The sequence below is a fragment of the Marmota monax genome, unplaced genomic scaffold, assembly GCF_021218885.2.
Source record: "Marmota monax isolate L192 unplaced genomic scaffold, Marmota_monax_Labrador192_F-V1.1 WCK01_AAM20220418_F8-fsc00101, whole genome shotgun sequence".
Classification (NCBI taxonomy): Eukaryota; Metazoa; Chordata; class Mammalia; order Rodentia; family Sciuridae; genus Marmota; species Marmota monax.
This window is the reverse complement of record NW_026692786.1, coordinates 868873-891541: the sequence shown is the minus strand read 5'-3', so window position 1 is coordinate 891541 and position 22669 is coordinate 868873. Positions and strand designations below refer to the sequence as shown.

General features: G+C 53.2%; 2 protein-coding genes across 3 annotated transcripts; one reads left to right on the top strand and one right to left on the bottom strand.

Annotated features, from left to right (window-relative positions):
* The first annotated feature begins 107 nt into the window (after positions 1 to 107).
* Positions 108 to 2003, top strand: Tmem147 (transmembrane protein 147). 2 transcript variants are annotated; one of them, XM_046448114.2, is made up of 7 exons: positions 108 to 333; positions 406 to 475; positions 1008 to 1067; positions 1152 to 1288; positions 1428 to 1512; positions 1609 to 1730; positions 1814 to 2003. In XM_046448114.2, exons 1-7 carry the CDS (start codon positions 257 to 259, stop codon positions 1935 to 1937), a joined length of 675 nt encoding a protein of 224 aa, XP_046304070.1. In that variant the 5' UTR covers positions 108 to 256; the 3' UTR covers positions 1938 to 2003. The 2 variants fall into 2 exon arrangements, with proteins under 2 accessions (XP_046304070.1, XP_046304071.1); XM_046448115.2 differs by lacking the exon at positions 406 to 475 and having other exon boundaries at positions 176 to 333.
* Positions 2004 to 4977: 2974 nt separating this feature from the next.
* Positions 4978 to 17590, bottom strand: Atp4a (ATPase H+/K+ transporting subunit alpha). The gene is made up of 22 exons (XM_046447929.2): positions 17579 to 17590; positions 17351 to 17491; positions 17177 to 17236; positions 16668 to 16871; positions 15502 to 15615; positions 15023 to 15275; positions 14483 to 14751; positions 13696 to 13894; positions 13297 to 13406; positions 13082 to 13216; positions 12402 to 12594; positions 11135 to 11310; positions 10014 to 10150; positions 9792 to 9942; positions 9529 to 9697; positions 9286 to 9440; positions 8078 to 8201; positions 7586 to 7731; positions 6212 to 6345; positions 5726 to 5827; positions 5550 to 5641; positions 4978 to 5360 (listed from the first exon to the last, which is right to left on the bottom strand). Exons 1-22 carry the CDS (start codon positions 17588 to 17590, stop codon positions 5332 to 5334), a joined length of 3105 nt encoding a protein of 1034 aa, XP_046303885.2. The 3' UTR covers positions 4978 to 5331.
* Positions 17591 to 22669: the final 5079 nt, after the last annotated feature.

Below are 22669 nucleotides of genomic sequence, written 5' to 3'. Positions count from 1 at the left end.
AGGTGTTTCAACAGCGTTCCACTCTGGAACCCTGGGAAGCGAGATCCGGACACGGGCGCTCTGACGTCACGGCGCACGGCGCGCGACGCCTGGGTCCGGACTACCGCTCCCAGAAGGCCGCGCGCGGGCCGCGGCCAGTCCAGTCAGGTGGGCGCCAGGCCCCTAGCCCGGCGAGAGCGCTGGTGGAGGCGGGAGACCCGTGTCGGAAGAGGTCGCCTGGCGACTCCCGCGCGGGCTGGACCGGGCGGCCGGCGACATGACCTTGTTCCACTTCGGGAACTGCTTCGCCCTCGCCTATTTCCCCTACTTCATCACGTACAAGTGCAGCGGCCTGTGAGTGCGGGGCGGGCGCGGGGCGGAGAGGGCGTGGGGCCCAGGCCGACCCCTCACCGCCCGCTTCTCCAGGTCTGAGTACAACGCCTTCTGGAAATGCGTCCAGGCCGGGGTCACCTACCTCTTTGTGCAGCTATGCAAGGTGAGGGCCGCCCGGACCCCACGTGTCTGGCCCCCACGCTCTCCAGACCCAGGGACCCGGCTCTGCCGCTGTCCCCCCACCGTGGGATCGCTTTCAGGACTCCGCATAGGTCCCTTGGAGTATGGACCCCAGAAGGGGTGGAACCGGAGATGAGGTCTTGAAGCAACTTTTTCTTAGCGCTTTTCGGTAAAAATTGAGAAAACCTCGGTTGTAGGATTGGCACAGAGGTTTTTTTGGTATGGTTAAGAGCGATAACTAACCCCGCCGCGTGTCACCCAGGGCTGGTAGCACTTCCCGAGTTGCCACCCCAGCACCTCTATACCTTATACCCCCTGTGAATTTCCAGCCCCCACAGACACCAGACATTTACCTTCTATCTCCCATAGCCCTGTGATCTTGCCACTCTCTCCCAGAAAGACCCCTGGAATCTATAGTGTCCCGCTCTTCACAGGAACATTAACTTCCCACAAAACACATAGGTGTTTTTTTTCCCCCCTCACCTTGAGGTGACCTTTCTGCTTTCTGTTCTCAGATGCTGTTCTTGGCCACTTTCTTCCCCACCTGGGAAGGTGGCATCTATGACTTCATTGGGGTGAGTAGGGTGAGGGTGGGACAGGAAGTGCACAAGCGGGGCTACTTGGCCCTGTGCTTACTCATGCCTCAACCTGACCCACAGGAGTTCATGAAGGCCAGCGTGGATGTGGCAGACCTAATAGGCCTAAACCTTGTCATGTCCCGGAATGCCGGCAAGGGGGAGTACAAGATCATGGTTGCTGCCCTGGGCTGGGCCACCGCCGAGCTCATTATGTCCCGGTGTGTGTAGCAGCCTGGACCCCATACTATCCTAAGAAAGGACACTTGGGTGGACAGGGATGCTGGGGGAGGGGGTGGCCTCAGTCTGGGTATCAAGGATGTCTGGGTACCAGAAAATCCCTCCCTTTGCCTTCTTCAGCTGCATCCCCCTCTGGGTTGGAGCCCGGGGCATTGAGTTTGACTGGAAATACATCCAGATGAGCATTGACTCCAACATCAGTCTGGTATGCAGTCCTGCTCTCCGTGCCACATATACCTTTTTTCAGTGGCCATATCTCTCCCCAAGGCCTGGCCCCAACTTCTTGCTTCCCTCCTGTCAGGTCCATTACATCGTTGCCTCTGCCCAAGTCTGGATGATAACAAGATATGACCTGTACCATACCTTCCGGCCAGCTGTCCTCCTGCTGATGTTCCTTAGTGTCTACAAGGCCTTTGTCATGGAGTGAGCTCAGGGGGCTTTGAGGCTGGGTCCAAATGAGAGTGGGTTTTCTGGTCTCCTTTCCTCATTGTGATGTTTCCCCACAGGACCTTCGTCCACCTCTGCTCCCTGGGCAGCTGGACAGCACTACTGGCCCGAGCAGTGGTAACAGGGCTGCTGGCCCTCAGCACTTTGGCCCTGTATGTCGCCGTTGTCAATGTGCACTCCTAGGACTGGTGACCTTTCCCCTGCCTCTCTCCAGGTTGTTTTAGTGAAGTAAACAGTATTTGGAAAGTTGTTTCTGCCTCTATTTCTCTCAAGAACTGTCTCCCTATACTATGTCCGCCTAGGTCCTAGAGACCCTTATTCTGGCTTTGGAACCAGGTAGACAAGCTGGGATGCTAGTCAGTCCTCTGACATTTCCTCTGTCCTCACAGTTCCTAGACTCCTGGTTTTCAAGGGTAGATGAAGAGCTTAAAATAGATGACTTTTGAATAGCCACAGAGGCCTGGGAACAGTTGATAGAGGGGAGCTAGAATCCAAGAGAGGGCTCTTGAGGGCTCCTCTTCCTCTCCTCACACCTTCAACTGGTCCCTCTCCCACCTGGACTCTTCCCTGGCTAGTTACCTCAAAGGTTCCCAGCCCCAGTCTCATCCTCCGATCCATCCTCTAAGTGACAGCCTGTGGGGGGTGGGGGGGGGTGTTTCAGTCTGTAACCTGTTTTGCTAGGTCACTCTTCCCTGCTTACAACAATTTGTGGCTTCTCATTGTGCCATAAAGAGTGACCTTTGGTTTTGACCTTTGATCTCTCTGGAGTTTCTCCCTGGGTTGATTTCTACTGTCAAATTCTTAACATCATTTAATCCAAGTGGGCGCATGGCACACACTTATAATCCTAGCAACTTGGGAGGCTGAGGCAGTAGTATTGCAAGTTCAAAGCCAGCCTCAGCAACTTAGCAAGACCTTGTCTCTAAATAAAATATAGAAAGGGCTGGGGATATTGCTCAATGGTTAAGCACCCCTGCATTCAATCCCCAGTATCAAAAAAAAAAAAAAAGGCCTTCCATGGGTGGGCATAAGTGGGTTTGATTCTGATTTCTTGGTGCTTTGACTCAGTCCTATGCCCCTCAGGTCAAATCCTAGACTGAGTCTTCAGGGTGGAGTGTAGAGTTAGCAACAGCAAAATAGCACAGCAGTGGAACTCACCAGCTTGGACATTGTCTTAGATGCCACCCTCCACCACCAACACTCCCTGCCTTGGTCCACTGGACCAGCTCTTTGCCCTACCTCCTCTCCCTCCCTGAGGGACATATACCAGAAGTGGACCTTTGAATGTCAAGCTCAAGCTTGATGCAAATCCTGCCCCCTCAGGAAAATATTCCCCAGCCCTAGTGTTCCCACTGGGCTGAGACAGTTGCCTTCACCCTCCACCAAGCCTACAGCGCCTACGTGTTCCTTGACTTCAGTCCTAGGAAAGGACTGCTATGGCAGTTGGTGTTTTCAGAGTGTGCATTTACCCTCAGATGAGGAAGCCACCCTGTAGCCCCACCCTTCTTCAGGGCCTAAGATAGTTCTCAGGTTTCTTGGGGGCTGGGAGTGATTGATCACCTCAGTTTTAATGAGGAAAGAAAATGGGGTACACCCACAGCCCATCTGGGTAGATTTTTTTGTGGTAGTGTTACTTTCTCCCACACCTCCCTCTCATGACCTGTCCAGCCCTTTACACTAACTGAGATAGGTGAAGATTGTAGAAATAACCAACTGTCTGAAATAATCCCTTCTTATGTAGGATGAAGGAGAGTAGAGTGGTTAGGGCTGAGGTCAGGGGAGCACAGGCTGGAAAGTTCAGATGTGATGGAGAAGCCTGGGCAGTGGTAGATCGCCATGAGCCTGGCTGCAGTGATGAGAACTGTGAAGGGAAAACAGGGTTTTTGGAGACCAAGAGGAGTTGTCTGACCCACCCTGGAGGTAGGCTGGGCTCTGTGGAGAGGATGTGGGTAGGGCAGAGTAGATGTTCTGAGAACCCAAGAACTAGCTGGAACAAGTTCAAGGGGGCTTGTGACACTAAAGGTTGGCAGATACCAGATCACTGGAGGCTGACTGGAGAATTGAATGGGGAAATGGGGACCCATGGGGAGCTCTGGGAAGGGGAAGGACAGGGTTAAATTTTGCTTAGAAAGCTGTGCTTGGTTGTTGTATGGAGGGAGATACATGCCACGAGGCCAGAGTTGGACCAGCACAGAATTGGCAAGGGCAGGAGGATTGAGGCTAGAAGCCAGCTAGAGAGATGGCGGTGACCAATGGACCGTGTTTCTGCTTATCAGTAGAAGACACAGTGGGGAGATGAGAGATGAGGAAAGGTGCAGAGGAGTCTGAAATAGCCCAAGTTTGGGACTTATTTCCCCAGAGGTTCCTAACACTCCCAGGGAGGATTCACACTGATGAGACAGACAGTGGTGCTATCAGTGAGATTGAACAGTAAACGGAGACAGGCTTGGGAAACAGGCCCTGGTCATCACCCCATATGTGGGCATCATTTCAGAGACAGAACTGAAGACATCAGGGTCTGTGGTGAAGAGGAAGAAGCCCAGGACCCAGCCAGAGAAACTCATAATAAAAAGGGAAGAGAGATAAGCAAAGAGCAGTGGCCAGCAGGGGAGGTGGAGACGGGTGCTTCCAGCAGTTGGAGGTGTTAACTTCAGATGAGGAGCTGGCTGGGGGACTGACCTTTGCAGGGGCAAAGAGAGTGAGCAGGAAGAATGAGGGCAGAACCCTGTTAAGGGCAGGGGACAGTAGTGCTTAATGCAGGGAAAATTTGGATCCTCTCATCAGGAGCTCCCAGGAGGGAGATGTGGTGCTGAGAACAGAAAGCCCAGACACAGTGTACTGGAGTGGCTAAAGGCCATCTCTAGAGGGCGCCTGCAGCCACATCCCAACTTACCTATAAATTTTGCAAACTTAGGCAAGGAAATTAGAATTGATTTTCCCAAGGAAGATTTGGGGGATGAGGTGGTTCTTCTGTTTTGGTTTCTGTGTTGTGTTTTTCAGTGCTGGTGATTGAACCCAGGGCCTGGTGCATGCTAGGCAAGTGCTCTTCCACTGAGCTACCCCACCTCTGGCCTCCAAGGAAGGTTTATTGAATGCCTACTATCTGCCAGGCTGTGTCCAAGGCCCAGGACACTGCAACCCTGAATAAATAGTCCCTGTACCGTAGTACTGTGAGAGGTCAGTGGCGCTGATGAAAAACACTTAAGACAGCACTTGGCACCAATTAAAAGCATAGCCAATGTGGGGATTGTTTTATTACTATTAAACATAATATGTGTTTTTAACGAAGAGTCCCAGGCAGCCCTCTTGCCCAGCCTGGTGTCCCAAGGACAAGCACATCTCACCAGGAGCAGCCAGCGCCTAGGAACTGCTTCCCCAGGAGGAAGGGAGCTTGGGGTGGGGAAGAGCAGTGAATAGAGCCCCTTCAAGATTGGGGTGCCATAGCTCAGAAGCAGACATGGGTAGGGCTGGGACTCTTGATTATACAGATGATTTGGTGGTCTTCCAGAAGGTCCTGTGAGCCCCATGCTCACTGGCCTGTGCTGGATGCAGGGATGGCCTGAAGGCAGCCTGCCCTCTAATAGTAAAGCTCCTGGTCCCACCAGCCTGGAGGAGAGAGGGAGAAAGGAGTCTCAGAGCTAGGGGTGCCTGTCAGAGGGAACAGTGGCCTCAGAGGTTATGAAATTCCAATTTGATACGGAAGGCTTGGAGGTCAAGTGTCGAAGATCAAAGTCAGGGCAGCACCTCTGAGAATGTTTCAGCCCCCTGCCTCCTTCCCCCCAGTTCCACACTCACTCCCTGGGCAACAGCGAACTCCAAGTTTCCGGATCTCATCATAGACGAAGATGAGGAGACCAAAGGGCATGGGGACCAGCCACCACTGAAACCTGAAGCACAGGCAAGATGGCAAGGTGAAGGCCATCCCAAGGTCTGTGTCCCCATCCCTCTGCTTACACCTCACCACCCCTCACCGAATGGGCATGAAGTTGAAGATGTTGGGCATTCCGGGGCAGTAGCACAGGAAGCAACCAATGCAGACCTGGAACACAATGGCAATCACCAGGATCCTGTTCCTGCAGGTGGGGCAGAATGAAACAGGCTCAGATTGGCAGACTTGGGATGAAGATAGACCAACAGGACTCGGGGACCAGATGGAAATCAGGGTGCTGGGTCAAGGCAGGTCAACTGTCTGAGGCAACAGGGGATGTTTACACATCTGACACTGGAGCAGCCCAGGCCTCTCCAATAGTGGGAGCTGGCCCTGTTAGCATCAGCCCTTTAGGAAACACTGAAGGGCCAGCTGAGAGGCACATGGGAGAGCAACTGGTCAACTGATAGGAAGGTTTGGGTATCCAATGGTACTGGCATTTGCTGGCTTAGTGAGCCCTCATCTGGGTCTGATGGGAGTTGTGACCAGGGATGGGGATGGGATGGGGGCTGGGGTCAGCTAGGGACACCTGAAAAAGCCCTGCTGAAAAGCAGAGAGTCGGCGTGTCTTGCGGATGAGGACATCAGCGATCTGGCACATCTCAATGCTGATGAAGAACACAGTATAGCAGGTGTACTGCTGGTACAGGCGCTGTCCAAATGTCTGGACAAGAAGGAGACAAATTAGCCTGAGCCCATCACAGAGCCTCTGCAGGGCACCAAGGTCCTGAGCCACGAGCCCCTAAATGCACCTTTCCCCTCACATCAGGGACTGGGCTTAGGGGAAGGGAAAGATGCAGCATCTTAGAGGTTTGAGAGTCTAGCAAACTTGGACAACTTGACACAGTAGGCCAGGCTAGATTGCTTCAAAGTGAACCGAGAAGACAGATTTCTCAGGCAACCAAAAGAAGGGGAAAAGAAAATGGGAACCTCGAGGCAGGATTTGCAAAGTCCAGTGACTCCAGGGGCAGGCAGATGGCAAAATTAGGGAAGTGGCCAGGAGGGCCGTTAGGGAACACAGGGCATATGCCCCACTTCCAGTACAGCCACCATGCAGTCCCTTTCCTCAACACAGCTCATTTTAATAGCAGCTAATTGTGTAGGGAGCAGCTACTGTGCTCCAGGCAACCAGTGTTCCTGTGTGTCATTTTCATTCCATCCTCCCAGCAACCCTATGCAGTAGATAGATGGGTGGTACTCAGTCTGCAGGAGGCATCAGACTCTGGGAAGGGCTGCTTAACACAGGCTCCCAGACCCCACCCCCAGAGTTTCTGACACCAGAGGGGTCATTGGCATTTCTCAGATAATACTGTTGCTGCTGTTCCAGTAACAAATTGAAAATCACTGAGGCAGACATTAGTATTATGCCCACTTTATAGGTAAGAAAGATGAGACCAGAGGCAAAGCTACTTGCCCAGTGTCACACAGCTCGTGGAGTGTGTGCCAGATCATGAATCCAGGCAATCTGACTCCAAGATCTGCATTCTTAACCATGACAGTATTATCCTGATCTGTATTCTGTTATTCTTTAGAGCAAACTAAACACATCTGGTAGCCACATCTAGCCTCACTGTGCTCCAGACCTTCATTGAAATGGGACACTCACACCAGTACTGAGTGTGAGGGACACTGCAAGGAAAATGACAAGACAAGAACTTCCACACCTAAGATGCTGTGCTGCTATTAGGGAAGGGAGAGGCCCCTCTGCAGCTGTGGGCATCAGGAGCGGGGCATAGAGCCACAGATGGTTTGGGAAAGGGCCCTTCCCCCAGAATTGGAAGAGAGTTTGGGTGCCTGGGATGCTGTGGCTGAACTCAGTTCTGTGTGGGCAGTGAGTATGGACCACACAGGTGAATGTCACTGGGAAAGAGGGAGCAATGGAATAGGACGGAAAAGGGGCTCACCCACTCCTGGCCATAGCTGTCCTGCAGATCTTGTAGGTGATGGTCCTCCCACTGTGGCCGCAGCCCCACGCACAGCAGAGGGAACCAGCCCTCCTGGGCCATGGCTGTGAAGTAGTCAGCGAAGCCAGCAAATGATTGGATGGCACCTGGAAGACAGGCAAGGAGACACAAGGAGGGACAGGAACAGAGATGGAGACAGGTACACAAAGAAGGTCCAGAACACACAGCCAGTGATGTCGAAACAGTCCATATGGACAGAAACACAGACGTGGAGTCAGAGGCAGGGACACAGGAAGAGCAAAGACCCCAAGAGAGATCATTAGGAACACAGGAGACAGAGGCGCAGAGAGACAGGAACAGAGGAAAGAAAGATATACCAAAAGAACCCACGACAGAGTTGACACGAGAGAAGGGGACCAGAGAGACACAGAAAACAAGCACTGCGAGCCAGAGCAAGTTGGGGAGCCCCGTCCTGGCCCCATGGGCACTCACCAATCTGGAAGTAGGAGTAGGCAGCCAGGGGCTCATTGACCAGTCGGTCTCGCTTTGGGTTCCGTGGTCGCAGATGCATGATATCACTCTCAGCCTTCTCATATGCCAAGGACACAGATGGGAACTAGCCAGGAGCAGAAGAAACAAGGGCTGAGGATTTGCCTGGGCTCCTGTCCCCCATACTCTAGAGTTGCCCCACTACAGCCCCTTGGATAGAACAAGACTGAGGTTAGGCGGCAGGACCTGCAGTGACCACATGACCACACCTGCCTGGACATCGAGGGTCCAGCTGCCCCCATGGGAGTTCTGGCATGTCTGGCCACGTGTTCCTGGAGTCCATCTCCATAAGAATGTCCGCTTTTGTCCTTTGGTCACATGCATTCTCTCCCCTCTTCTTCCCCCCTCCCTCGCTCATCTCCTTTTCCTTCTCTGTCATCTAGTTTGTTCTCTGGTCTCTGGGGGCATCCAGTCTGGGCCTCTCTGCTTCCTTGTAGTTCTTTCTCACTTCCTGTCTCTTCATCTGTTTCTTTGTCTCTAGCCTCTTTCTCTATAACTGTCTCCCTACTTTTGTGTGTCCCTGCTCCAATGCTATTTTGTCACTCTGTATCTCTTCAGTTCCTCAGTGTCCCTGTGTCTCCTGCCCCACACCCTCACTGACGGTCCTGTGACACAGTTGCAGCAGAGTATACTGATCAAGTGCACAGGCCTGGGGCACCTGCCTGCCCAGACTCATATCCCGGATATGCCACTTACTAGTTGTGTGACCTGCGGCAAGCCCAGTCTATGCCTCAATGACCTCATCAGCAAAATGGGAACAATAGAATCATCTCACAGGGTGCTCATAAGGACAACATTGAGTAAATTACCATGGGCAGGGCCAGAGTAGAGACTAAACTAATAAGCGTGTCAACATGGCCATGTACCTGGCTACATTTGGGGCTGTATCTGTGGATGGTCTATTTGAAGGGGTTTGTCTGTCCATATCTATTTTGGGATGTCTGTCTGTGATCCATGTTTGGCCAGATATCTGTTAACATCTCTGTCTGGATTTCCATGAGTCCCTTATGTCCATGATCTCTGCATGCCTCCTGAGTGTCCACCTGTGTGTCTGACCAGGCCTGGCCACCTATTGATATGTGCCTATGTCCTGTCATTCTGTGTCCAAGAGTGTATGTGGTAAGGGTGGGGTGTTGGGACTGTAGACTCACAATGTCGGTGCAGAGCTCTATGAACAGGATGGTGATGCACCCGAGGGGCAGCGGCACACTGACAGTGATGTAAATGAGGTAGGGGGTCAGTTCCGGGATGTTCTTGGTCAGGGTGTAGGCAATGGACTTTTTCAGATTGTCGAAGATCAGTCGGCCTGTGGGGGTACAGCAGGCACCTCAGCTTCCTGGCAGCCCACTGCCACCTGCACCTACACGGCCTTCCCTTCCCTAGCCAGACCAGACCTTGCTCCACACCCGTCACAATGGAGGCAAAGTTGTCATCCAGCAGGATCATGTCAGCTGCGTTTTTAGCAGCATCTGAGCCAGCAATGCCCATGGCTACGCCAATGTCTGCCTTCTTCAGGGCCGGGGAGTCGTTCACACCATCCCCTGTTACGGCCACAATTGCTCCCTGCAAGCCATGGGTACAGGTGGGTGGAGAGTCAGAGAGACGCCAGCCTAGGGCCTGCCCCGCCGTCTGCCCAGCCTCGTCAGCAGGGTCTCACCAGTCTCTGGCAACTCTCCACAATCACCAGCTTCTGCTGGGGACTGGTGCGAGCAAACACCATCTCAGGGTGTGTGCGCAGGGCCTCGACCAGCTCTGATGGGTCCATGTCCTTCAGCTGCATGCCATTGATCACACAGGCACGGGCATCCCTGGAGAGGGGGTGGGAGGCTCTCAGCTGGAGCCTGTGGGAGAACCATGGCGAGGGCTGAGGGGGACTTACTTCCGATTAACCTGGTCCACAGGCACACGGAGGCGGGCAGCAATGTCCTCCACTGTCTCACTGCCTTCCGAGATGATGCCCACACTGGCTGCGATGGCCTTGGCTGTGATGGGATGGTCACCTGTCACCATGATCACCTGTGGGGGGACCAGCGGATCCTTGACACCTTTCGATCAACCCAGTCTCCCTGTCCTCCCCGTAGGCATCTGCTGATACATTCATTTATTCAACCAAGTATGAGGAAAGTACTCCTGTACTTTGTGGAGCTGACATTCTGGTGGGATAGACAGTAAACAGGCAAAATAAATAAGTGATATGGCATGTTTAGAAGGAGGGAGGAAAACAAGCTCAGTGAAGGAAGTGGTGGCTCAGGTTAATTGTGCCTAGGGAAGTCCCCACTGAGTAGGTAACATCTGAGCAGAGACCAGAAGGAGGTGAGAAAAATCTTTAAGAAGAGCATTTCTGGCAGAGAGTAAATCCAAGGCCAGGAGGTGAGAATATGCCTGAACTGTTGGAGGAAAAGCAAGAACAGCACAACTGGTGTGAATGAGGGAAAAGGGCTAAGGAATGAGCCCAGAGTGGGAGCAAGGCCCAGAGCTTATAGGGCCTTGGAGACCTGAGGAAGGGCTTGGGGATGATTTGCTCAGCAATGGCTTTTCCACCCTTGATTTGTCATTGAGGAACCATCTCTGTCCCCCAGACCATTAGTTGAAATGAGGTTTCTAGATTGGGCAGGTATGCTATCCTCCAGCCATGATGACTAGTTCAGGAATGAACATGTGACCCAATCTGGCAGGACAGGTGGGAACTCCCTGTTAAAGTTAAAGCTGTTGGGGGTGAGAAGACAGGTTGTCATCTTTACCCATCCAAATTGAGCAACTTCTTGGGAATAAAGCCAGCAGAGAGAAACATAGACCTGAGACATGAGCAAATTCCTAATAATATGGAGCACCTGGATTCAGCTGTACCTGAAGATACATTCCTAGGAACCTTTCAGCATCATGAACGAATATATTCTATTCAAGCCAGTTTCAGGAAGGTTCTGCCACTGGGTTTCCACATTCCCAAATACTGCTACCCTCTGTCCTCATCACTGCCTGGTCCTCTCCCCAGTGGCATACCCGGATGCCTGCTGTGCGGCACTTGAGCACAGCATCAGGAACAGTGGCCCTGGGTGGGTCAATCATGGATACGAGTCCCGCAAAACAGAGGCCACTACTTGGAAAGTTCATGGCCTCCACGTCGAAGGCATAGCCAGGTGGGTAGTCCTTCTCATTCAAGTAGAGCTGGCAGAAACCTACCAGAAAATAGGGAAATGAAAGAGGAGTCCTGGGCAGACCTACTCTAGCAAGCCCAGGAGATGAGCAAAATAACCAGGCACCTTGCACCAAGCACCTGTGGATGCCCAGCATGTTATCTGAATCCATTCCTGCAACCACTCTGTGAGGCACACCCTCATCTTGCAGATAAGGAAACTGAGGGTTGGGGAAGGAAACTTTTTTTTTTTTTTGGTACCCAGGGGGGCTTAACCACTGAGCCACATCCCCAGCCTTTTTTTGTTTGTTTGTTTGTTTTGTTTTAAAATTTTATTTTGGGACAAGATCCACTAAATTGCTGAGGCTGACTTTGAAATTGCAATCCTGCCTTAGCCTGCCAAGCTGCTGGGATTACAAGCATGCACCACAGGCCCAACACGAGGGAAGATTTCTTGCCAGAGGTCACACAGCAAGGGAAGAAGGAAGGAAGGAAGGAAGGAAGGAAGGAAGGAAGGAAGGAAGGAAGGAAGGAAGGAAGGAAGGAAGGAAGGAAGGAAGGAAGGAGAAAGAAAGGAGGGAGGGAGGAAGAAAGAAAGAAAGAAAGAAAGAAAGAAAGAAAGAAAGAAAGAAAGAAAGAAAGAAAGAAAGAAAGAAAGAAAGAAAGAAAGAAAGAATTGGACCACAAGTCTGTACCTTCCAGGGTCAAGGCAGGGGTTAGGGAAGTATAAGGGGTCAAGACAAAAATTGAAGGAGGCTAAAGGTCGGGACAAGGATTTGGGATGGGGGAGTCCTGAGTTGAGACAGGGCCTGGGGAAGGTCAAAGGGTCAATAGGGGGACCTGGAAAGTGGAAGTAGGGGCAAGGGCTGAAAAAAAATCATGGGCTCACGGGTTAGGTAAGGAGGAGGATGGTCAGGGTGAGGACCAGAGTGGAGAGACTGGGTCAGAAATTGAAGCTAGACAGAGGTCAGGACTGAGACAGAGAAAGTCAAAGGTGAATGTGTGGACTGGGGCAGATCAGATGAGAAAGGGCAGGCTCAGCGCTGGGCCGGGACGGCTGGACAGGGACGGCTGGAAAGGGTCTGTGCTAGCTCCTCCTCGCACACCGGGTAACCCACCCAAGGCGAGTCTCACCGAGCACGCGTTCGCCCAGGCCCCCCAGGCTGAGGTAGGCAGTCTGGAAAGCCTCCCGCCATTGCTCGTCCAGCGGCAGCTCCTGGCCCTTGATAAGGATAGAACTGCAGCGCTCCAGCACGCGCTCGGGGGCGCCCTTCATCACCAGCAAGTGCCGCGGGTCGCGCGGGTCCTCCAGTGTGTGGATGGACAGCTGTGGGCAGGGAAGGGCGGGGCTGTGGGCGGCCACGGAGGATGGGGGCGGAGTTGGGGGCGAGGGGCGCGGCCTGAAGGGTCTTGGGGAGAGAGAAGGTGAAGGCCTTGAGTGCTGGGCCGGTCTTAGGTAGAGGCTGAGGGCTAGGCGGGGCCAGGCTCAGAGCAGGGTCCGGAGCACAAGGAATGGGCAGAATTAGGATGTGGAGTTGGGCTGGAAACAGGATTTGATGGCTTACTACTCACGGGTGACCTGATACCAAGATTCTCTCGGAGAGGGGATGTCCCTGCTGCGAGGGACCAGAGAGGAGGCTTAGATGTAGGCGGGACCTAACCATAGGGGGGTCTGGGCTGTGGGCAGGGCGAGGGATGGTTAGGACCCTGCGGAAAAACCTTACTGACAGCGGCGTAGGCCCGCCCTAACTGTGGGTGGGGCCAGAAGTGGGCGGGCCAGGACCGTGGCGGGGCGGGGCGCTCAGGCTGCACACCTGGAACTTGTTGGTGGAGTTGAAGGGGATCTCACAGACTTTGGGGAAGCGATCGCGGTAGCCCATGGCGTTGCCCAGCGTCAGCTCGGAGAACTTGAGCAGCGCAGTCTCCGACGCGTCTCCAATCACGATGCGCTGGGATGGGGACCGATCGTCAGGATCGAACCTGGCTTCACCAAGTTCCCAGCATGCCCCCGGGTCCCCCAGTATCTCACCTTGGGCACCGGCACGGCGTCCTGGCCGGACTTGAAGGCGGCGCGGTTGCACAGGGTGAGCACGCGGCACAACGCCCGCCACGTCTCCGAGGACTGGTCGAAAGTCTGTCCTGAAGACCAGACACCCGGGCTGGCAGCGCCAGGGAGAGAATCTCCCAGACCAGAACCGAGCCCCTCCCCCTGCGTTCAGGTTGAAGTGCCTCCCCGGGCCTAGTGGGACCCTAGTTCAGAGCCCTGTCTCTAGACCCAATATTCAGCCTTCTGTGAGACATAGCGCTCCTTCACAAACCTGCTGAGTCCCACCCCCTTCCCATTAAGGCAAAGCCTTCCCAGGCTCCCTTCAGATCTCCACCATCCACTGGATCCTGTCCCAGTACTCGTCCCCTCCCATCTTCAGACCTGACTGGTCTTCCGTGGTGTCAGCTGTGTGAATGTGGTTGTCAAACCACAGATGGGACACAGTCATGCGGTTCTGAGTGAGGGTCCCGGTCTTGTCAGAGCAGATCACCGATGTAGAGCCCAGGGTCTCCACTGCTTCCAGGTTTTTGACTACACAGTTCTTACTGGCCAGCCGTTTGGCTGTCAGGGACAGACAGACCTGGGGAGAGGTGAAAAACTCAGGCACAGGGACAAATTCCTGCTTGCAGTCCCATTTTCCTCCACTCAGAGCGCTGGGGAGTCCTTCACACCAGCCACAGTGTTTCAAGTTCGAGATTCTTCTGCCAAACACAAAACAAAACAAAGACCAAGCTTTTGTCCAATCTGTGCTTCCTACTTGGGTTGCCTTTCCTAACCACCCAGATACACCCCGAGCTCTCCCAGCTGAGATTCTGCATGTTCTATTATGAGCACAATCAAATGAGAAAATGAACCCCCTGAGCCTCCTCTGGGTGACTCTTGGACTACATGTGACTATGTAAGGCCTGGTTACAGGGCAGCTGCCGACAGGGGACCTCAGCCTCCTCCAGTCAAGTACCCCATCCATCTCGGAGCCCTCATATGGGGCCCAGGACATGGCCTGAAGCAGGCGAATGCTGAGTGAACAGATAATGGGTAAGTGGAGGGTGGATGGGGAGGTGCATGGATGGATGGACAGATAGGAAGGTGGGAGATGGAAGCGTGGATGAATAAATAAACAGATGGACAGACTCTCAGCTCCCTGTACCCCCTTGGCCTCCTCACTCACTGTGACAGTAGCCAGCAGTCCCTCAGGCACATAGGCCACCACAATGGCCATGAAGAAGACCATGGCCCGCAGGAAGGTGTAGCCTATGCACATGGCCACCACAAAAAATGTGGCGCCAAAGAGGATGGCGAGGCCTGCGATGATGTCCACAAAATGTTCGATCTCGATAGCAATGGGCGTCTTCTCGTTTTCCACTCCTGAGGCCAGGGATGCAATGCGCCCAATGATGGTGCGGTCACCCGTGTTCACCACCAGGCCCTGCGCTGTGCCTGCAGTGGGCCAAGAGGGGCTCAGGGTGGGGTAGGCAGCAGTGGGGGTGGGCTTCACAGCGGGCACTGAGCGTGGGGCAGTGTGGAGACAACAGAGGCAGCAGGAATGGGGTAGTTATAGCAGGTGATAGAGTCAGTGTGCCCCGGAGAGGGGGCAGTCATGTGGGGTGGGAGGAACATGCCACAGAACACAGTAGAAGAGCCAGCGGGGCTGTAAGGGAAGCATGGAGGCCGTGTGGCTACTGAACGGTTGGGAAGGGGCTCCACAGACCCTCAAGACACATGGTAGAGAAGAAGGCGATGTTGCGGGTCTCCAGTGGGCTCTCGTGGGTACACTCTGGTGAGCGGGTCTGTGGCTCAGACTCTCCGGTGAGTGAGGAGTTGTCCACCTTGCAACCCTGGGCTGCCAGGATGCGGATGTCAGCTGGCACGCGGTCCCCACCTTTCATCTCCACCAGGTCACCCACCACCAGCTGATCTGCGTTGATCTGGAACTTGTCCCCATCTCGGATCACAGTGGCTTGCTGTGGGGCAGGGGCACCAGAATAGAACAGGCAGGGGTAGAGGTGAAGGTTGCTGAGTGTAAAAGGATGTGGGGAGGTGAACATGGGGACAGTTGAGGCCCTAGTGGAGATATGGAGGTCAGAGTTAAGGGCAGGGTGGGCCTGATGGAAGAGGATCCTGCCAGGATCCTGCCTGAGTGGGTCTGGAGCTTCTGGAATCTGAAGAGGCAGGGCCTTCGGGACCCACCTGGGGCACAAGGTTCTTAAAGCTGGCGATGATGTTGGTGCTCTTGAACTCCTGATAGTAGCCGAAGCAGCCAGTGACCACGACCACAGCAATAAGGGCGATGGCCAGGTAGAGCTGCAGGAGGAGTAAAGGGGCTGGGGTTACATGTTAGGCCTTAGACACTTCTTGCCCAAGACCACGCCCCATTCCCTGGCCCCTGGAATCCTTGGGGTCACCTCTGTGGTTTCCCACTACTAGGAAACCTCGGTACTGTTCCCTTGGTCTGAGACCCACCAGCAGGTTCTGCACGTCACGCTCACCTATGCTGTATTCCAGTCCCTCCTGCCCCGGGTCCTTGGGCTCCTGAATTCTGGGTCTTCCCATGGTCCCATCTCCTGTGGCTTGTGACCCGTGTCTGTGTTCCTTGGTCATATGTGTTCCCTTTTCCTGTGTCTCCCAAGTCTGTTATGGCCATGTCCATGTCCTATATCTCCTCATGTTCCTGTCTCTTCTACAATCGGGGTGCCACCCTCTGCATCTCCTACACCCAATAGTCCCTGTGTCCCCATGTCCCCATATCCGTGTGCTTGTGTATCACAGACCTTATGCTAAATTCTCAGTCCCCACATCTATGTACCTCTTAGTCCCCATTCCTTGTCACCTGTCCTATGACTTTTCAAGCCTCTGCCCAATGTCATAAATGTCCCCAAGTCCCCATGTCCTTTTTCTGACCCTGTTGTGTATCAAACATCCCTTTGTCCTGCATCTCCATTTCCTCTGTCTGCTTCTATGTCTGGTGTCTTATATCTCTCCATGTGCTTTGTCCTATGGCTCATGTGCCTTATGTCCCTGGGGTCTCATATGAAGTCCTAATGTCCCTGTGTCCTGTGGCCTTAGTTTGTCTTATATCTTCTGTTTCCCAAGTCCCATATTCTTACATATTGCATTCCTATGTCTTCACATTCCACCAAGATGGGTTCACCCAAGACTCATCCCCAACGTCCCTGTGACCTATGTTCCTGGGTGTGTCTCACATCCCAGTGTCTCCTCAGGGTCCACGACACAGAACGGCATCTCTATGCTCTGAATCCCCATCCTACGTTCCCTTTGTCCTGAATCCCAGGCTCAGTGTCCTCTGTCCTGAAGGTCCCTGATCCTGTGTCTGGCCTGCAGGGCCCACCACTCACGTTGTCATCAGTGGTGAGGTCACCCTCGCTGGCCTGGATGGCAAAGGCGATGAGGCAGATGGCAGCAGCCACCCACATGAGGCATTGCAGGCCTCCTGCCAGCTGCCGGGCAAACTTGACATACTCTGGTGTGCCCCGCGGTGGCCTCAGTGCGTTGGGCCCATCCCGCAGCAGCAGCTCAGCTGCCAGGCTCGCAGACAGGCCCTGGGGACAGAGGGGTGGACTGTGGTGGAGGTCAGGGCCTTCCTGTCACCATGCACCCTCTGCCTCCGTCTCCTTCCCCCTTCCCCTCTCCCCCATCTCTCTCTGTCTTGTCCCTCTTCCTCTTCCTCTCCCCCCTCCTTCCTCCCTCCCTCCTGTCTCTCTTCCTGTTCTCTCTCCCCACTCCTCTCTCCCTGTCTCTGCCCCTCCCTGTCTCTGTCTCTCTTTGAGATTAACCCCTAACGCTCTCCTGTCCTCTCTCCCCCTCTTGCCCTTGCGGTGCCTTCTCCTCCGCAGCCCCGGCTCACCTTGGTGGCACTGGTCTTGTACTTCTGTTCCAGCTCTGCCACTGACAGCTGATGATCGTTCTGGGAGGTGGGCGACAGGACACTGCTGTCTGGCTCTTGCCAGCGCCCACCCCTGCCCACTGCCTAGTTCCCAGCCCAGTCCCCAGCCCCGCAGCCGCCTGGCCCGATGCTCACAATCTCCATCTCCTTCTTCATATTCTCCAGTTTCTCTTTCCTCTTGCCTCCCCCACCGCCGGCCTTCTTCTTGCTCATCTTGGCGGCCATGTCCCCACCAGGGCCAGGCCCCAGCTCCACTGAGTAGAGCTCGTAATTCTCCTGGGAGATGAGGTGGGACAAGGGAGGCATTAGATGTCACTGGGACCCTGCCCCCACCCCAAGCCCCCAGCCCAGGACCCCACTCACTGCCTTCCCCATGGTGCCTAGAGCTCGGCCTCCCTTGGCCTCAACAGAGCCTGGGGCCAGACCAGCTCTGATATACCCAGGGAGGGTGGGGGTGGGGCAGAACTGGCTGATTACAGCTGATTACAGGGCTCCTTGGGATGACCTCCAGGCCTGGACAGTACCAGCATTTCCCAGTGGACTGCCCCAACCTGCCCAAATCTCAATGCAGCCTCACGCAGATCAGGAATCACCGGGAAAACCACAGCAATGACAATAAAGAGAACAAACATGCAGTGACGTGTGACAGGCACTGTGGGGCAAGCTTTCATGTGAGGACTTATTTAACCTTCCAACAACTCTAAGAGGGGGACACCCTGAAGCACAGAGGGGTCAAGCCACTTGCCCACAGTCCCCAAGAGAGGGCATGATAAAGTCAAGGCTCAGAACCAGATAGGTCAGGTGCAGAGTATCCTCTTTTTAGGCCTTGTCACCTGCAGGAAGGATGCCCATAATAGTCTCTATAATGGCTGTCACTTACTGAGGACTTATTATGGGCTGGCCCTGCCCTGTGTGGTTTACTCAAATGGTCTCCTTAGCTTCTCACAACAGCCCTGTAAAGTTCTGTTCTCGCATGAGCTCGTCGTACAGATGAGGAAACTGAGGCCTAGACAGGTAGGATTTTGTATAAGGTTGACATGCCTAAGGATTCCAGCTCACTTCTGACCCCAGAGCCTCTTACCAACACCAACAAGACACCAAACATCACACAAGTAGCCCCAAGAATGTGCTAGGTTCTGCACACGTGTGACCTCACAGGTTCTTGCAACAAACCCCTGCGAAGGGACTCTATCATTCCCATTGTGCAGAGGGGGAAACTGAGTCTTGAGGAGGTTCAAAGAGGGTCTCCAAGGCACTCTACACCACCAGCTATAGCAATCAGGGATCTTAACCATTCCCCTGTCTCCACCCCACCCTGCCAGAAGGAGGAACCAAGGTGAAAAATGGGGAGAGGATGTGTCCAAGCATCCTGACCTAAACTCGGAGTTTGGTGCCCAGTTCCAGGTACCAAAAAGTCCAAATCCCCCAGGTAGGGACCTCTGGGGGCAGCAGTGAGGGGCTGGGCTGGTAGAATGCTGGGGTCTCTGTATGGTCATGTTTGGCGCAGGGAGTGGGCATGTCCCTGGGGCAGGTGAGAGTGGAGCTGATTAGATAATTGCCTTGGCGATGTCCTTCTCATCTGGAGCAGGTCACCTGGGAAAGTCGAAGCTGTTGGGCAGCCTGAGCTCCTCCCCACACCCACCTCACTGCTCATGCCCAGCCTGCTATAGAAAACCCCAAGAGAGGAGTAGCATGGGGTGCAGTCCCCAACTGCCACTGCGGTGAGACCATGGGTGCCCTGAGCTTTATCTCTGAGCCATGTGTGTCAAATAGCTGGTGTCGCTCCTCTGCTTACAACCCTTAACGGCGTCCCTTCTTGCTCAGAGTCAAATCCACAATCATTGCTGTAAGATTTAACTTTTGTATAACTTTATATTATTTACTTGTTTGTTTGTTTGTTGTTGTATGGTGCCAGGATCAAACCCAGGGCCTCACACATGCTAAGCAGGAGCTCTACCACTGAGCCCCACCCCCAGCCCAATTCCTGCAAGATCTGACCCCACATCAGTTCTCGGCCTCAGTCTCCACGACAGTCACACTGGCACTAGCCTCTTTGCTGTGCCTTGTACAGACAGACCAAGGACGTTCCTGCTTCCGGACCTTGGCACTCGCAGCTCCATCTGCTGGGTACCCCCTTCCTGAGATATCTGCAAGGCTCTTTCCCACCTTCTTCAGGCCTCCATGCAAGTGTCACCTGGGCCAAGGGTCCACCCTGTAACACCTTCACCCCTTTCACCTTCCATCCCTTACCCTGACCTTATCCACACCCCCTGTTCTATTGTATTTTATTTTTACTTGCTTGGCATTCGCCTGGCCCACTAGAAAGAAGACTATGACTTGGTTGTATTGCTGTATACCCAGTCCCAGAACATTTTCCCCTCAGATATACAGTAGGTGCTCAATAAACATTGTTCAGAGCTGAACAGGATCAAGCTCACTGATGCCTAGGAATATCCGCTAGCCAATCTGCAGTGCTGGGAAGGTCCTCAGGAATTCTCAGTCTTTGGGAACTCCTCAGGTGCTCCATACTGTCTCTGGTCCCTCTATCTTTGGCCTACCAGCTGCTGTCCCCAAAATTCCCAGGACCTGGGGCAGCTGCACAGATCCTATCTGCATAAATCAGGGAATCTCACAAAGTTCTAATTGGTGAGACTGAGGAGCCATCACTAGGCACAGACAGCTTCTGCCAAACCCGGGCTGTCCCTCAGGATCTTTGCTTCATCTGTTTTCTCTTCTTTCTCACTTCTTATTTTTATTTTGTTGTGGTAAATTTCAATTTTTTACTTTATTTCAATCCACAAGTTACAAAGATAGTAAATAAACACATTCTGACCCTTCACCCAAATTTAATGATTTGCTATATTTGTGCCAGATAGATGGATGAATGGATAGATGGATAGATTTAAAGGTGGTTTTTTTTGGGGGGTGGGGGAGCTGAATAATTTGTGAGACAGAGACAGGATGTTTTTTCCATACATGTGTATGTGTCTCCTGTGAATAAGGACATTCTCTTACATAATCACACTCTAATGAACAAATTCAGGAAACTAACATTGATAAGACACTATTAACTAGATGAGAGAATTTGAGTTTTCCCATTAATGTTCTTTACCTAGCCCAGGATACAAGCCAGGATCACTGCTTGTATTTAATGATCATGTTCCCTTGGTCTCCTCTGCTCTGTGACATTCCTCAGGCTCCTTGCTTTCGTGACCTTGGCATTTTGGAACCCTGTTAGTTATTTTGTAGATTTTTCCTTCAGTTTGAGTTTGCTGATGGATTTTCCTGATGACATTCAGGTAGTTCACTTTGGGCAGGAACACACAAATGATCTATACCCTACTGAGAGCATCGTGTCAGGACGTGCCTCATCTTTGAGTCTTTAAACCGTCTAGAGCAAGGAAGACATCTGGATTCCTGGGCCTGAATCCACACAGCCACTGTCTGAGCCTGATTCCACAAGCCACTGCCCCAGCCCTCACAACCTCCCCCAGCACCCCGGCCTTCCCACACCCAACCACCTAATGGCAAGGCCTGGCTCAGTCTGACCCTGTACCAGCGCCATGGCCTTGTCAATTCTGTCTGCAGTTCCCAGCCATGAGAATGGTTAAATCTTCCCAGTGCTTCCCTGATTGCCTTCAGATGGGACTTAAGTTGTCTTTGGGGTGGGGTATTTTGCTCGTGCATTTTATTCTTCTAACCTGTGTCCAGGTAATACTGATCCCCATCTCAGGGAGGCGAGCACAGAGGCTCCGCCCCAGGTGGAATCTGGGAATGGTCCCGGTAACCTTGGCACCCTGATGGACTTTATCGTAGCCCAGGTGGACTGAGCACTGCCATTTCAGGCTGGTGGGCAACTCCAAGGGCAAAGTCTTGTCACAAGAATGTGGCAAGGGAGACATGATCCAAGTAGCTCAATAGTGCAAGATTTCTCTGAGCCTGGGGTGCAGAGAACAATTGGAGGCTTTTTTGAGAATAAGTAATGGTCAGAATTGAAAAAATAATTTTTTTTCTTTAGAAAGAAGGGTCAGAGGATGGACTATTAATCAGATGGGGATCATTAAGTGTTTTTTTTTTAAGGGGAATTTGAATAAGACTTTCCTGGAACCCCATCCATACACACTCTCCAGGACTCAGTGTCCTCCAGGGCCTGATGGGCTCAGACACCCCCCCCCCCTCCTGCTGTCCCTCCTTCTTCCCAGGAGCCATTTTTCCTTTCAGGCTTGAGGACTCAGCCTGCTCAGACCTTCTGTTTTTCAAACTGATCATTTCAGGATCACAGGCAGTTTCCTCTGCTAGAAGCCACCCTGCACCTCTTCCCCATGTTCAACCGCTGCTCATCTTTTGGGTCAGGCACAGAGGCTCCTTCCTCCAAGAAACCATCTTGGTCCAAGCACCAGGATGGGTCCAGCACTTCCCTGGCTTCCTCTCACAGCCTTGTCCTCTCTGTCTGACTTTCCTCCATCCTAGCCCTGACGGCCCTGTGCTGTCACAATCTGCTGCTCTTTCTTCTCCTCTCTGGGCCCCATGAGGATAGGATCCAGAATTCCACAGTCACCACTGTATGCATTTCCTGGCCTGGCCCCAGGGACTGTTTGCCAAGTAAAGGACCTCACTGTGACCGTGACTTTTGGTACCTGTTTGCATCTCCCTGATAAGATAGTGGACTCTGCAAAGTCCTTCACCTCCTGGGCAGGTCACCCTCCCTCTACCTCCAGACCCTAGGAAGGTTGAGCTAGGGACTGGGAAGGAAGGGACCTTGCTTCTCCCTCATCTTCAGGCCAGGCCCTGGGGAAAGCTATGGGTCCCAGTCTGACTGCGGGGGCAGCCAGGTCCTCTGCACCTCTCCCTTCTCCCTCCTTTGTCCAGATTGGAAAGTCAACTGTCCCCGGCCTGGGTGCCAAGTCCTTTACTCACTCAGGAAATTGCCAGGTTCCTTGTTCTGGGACCTTAAGGTCATATCCAGAATCCAATTCTCTCTCTCTCCCTTCTTCTCTGCTCCCACCTTGGCCCAGCCTCTCCCTCTGCCCACCCACCTCCACAATCTGCACCTCAAACTCAGTCAGAAGGAGCCTGGGAACCCCCAAGCCAGATCAGAGCCCTCTGGGCTCAGCCAGCTGCACCTCACTCCAGCTACAAGTGAAGTCCTCACCTGGCACGCAAAGCCCCAGTGAGCTGGCCCTGTGGCATCACCTCCCTGAGCTCAGCCCCGCCCACTGCCCCTGGTTCCTTTCATTCCAGCCACACAGTTCTCCCTGCTGTTCCTCAGAAGCCGCAGATATGCCCACACCTCACCCCTCTCCACTTAGGCCTGGATTTTTATTCCCTAGAATTGAGCTCCTTCTGACTTCCTTGCATCCACAGTTTTTTGTTGTCTTTAAACAACACGAATTCCTTAGTTTATCTTTTCCCCCTAGCTACTATTTAGAAAAAGACTACATCTAATTTGAACCT

What these genes read in the sequence shown, in the direction of transcription:
- Tmem147 (XM_046448114.2), top strand. Translation starts at nt 257, where the DNA reads ATGACCTTGTTCCACTTCGGGAACTGCTTCGCCCTCGCCTATTTCCCC. An exon ending in ACGTACAAGTGCAGCGGCCT is followed by an intron (nt 334 to 405) that starts GTGAGTGCGGGG and finishes CCGCTTCTCCAG; the next exon opens with GTCTGAGTACAACGCCTTCT. An exon ending in GCCGAGCTCATTATGTCCCG is followed by an intron (nt 1,289 to 1,427) that starts GTGTGTGTAGCA and finishes TGCCTTCTTCAG; the next exon opens with CTGCATCCCCCTCTGGGTTG.
- Atp4a (XM_046447929.2), bottom strand. An exon ending in CTCTACCATGTGTCTTGAGG is followed by an intron (nt 14,752 to 15,022) that starts GTCTGTGGAGCC and finishes GGCCCACTGCAG; the next exon opens with GCACAGCGCAGGGCCTGGTG. An exon ending in TTCAACTTCATGCCCATTCG is followed by an intron (nt 5,642 to 5,725) that starts GTGAGGGGTGGT and finishes CCTGTGCTTCAG; the next exon opens with GTTTCAGTGGTGGCTGGTCC.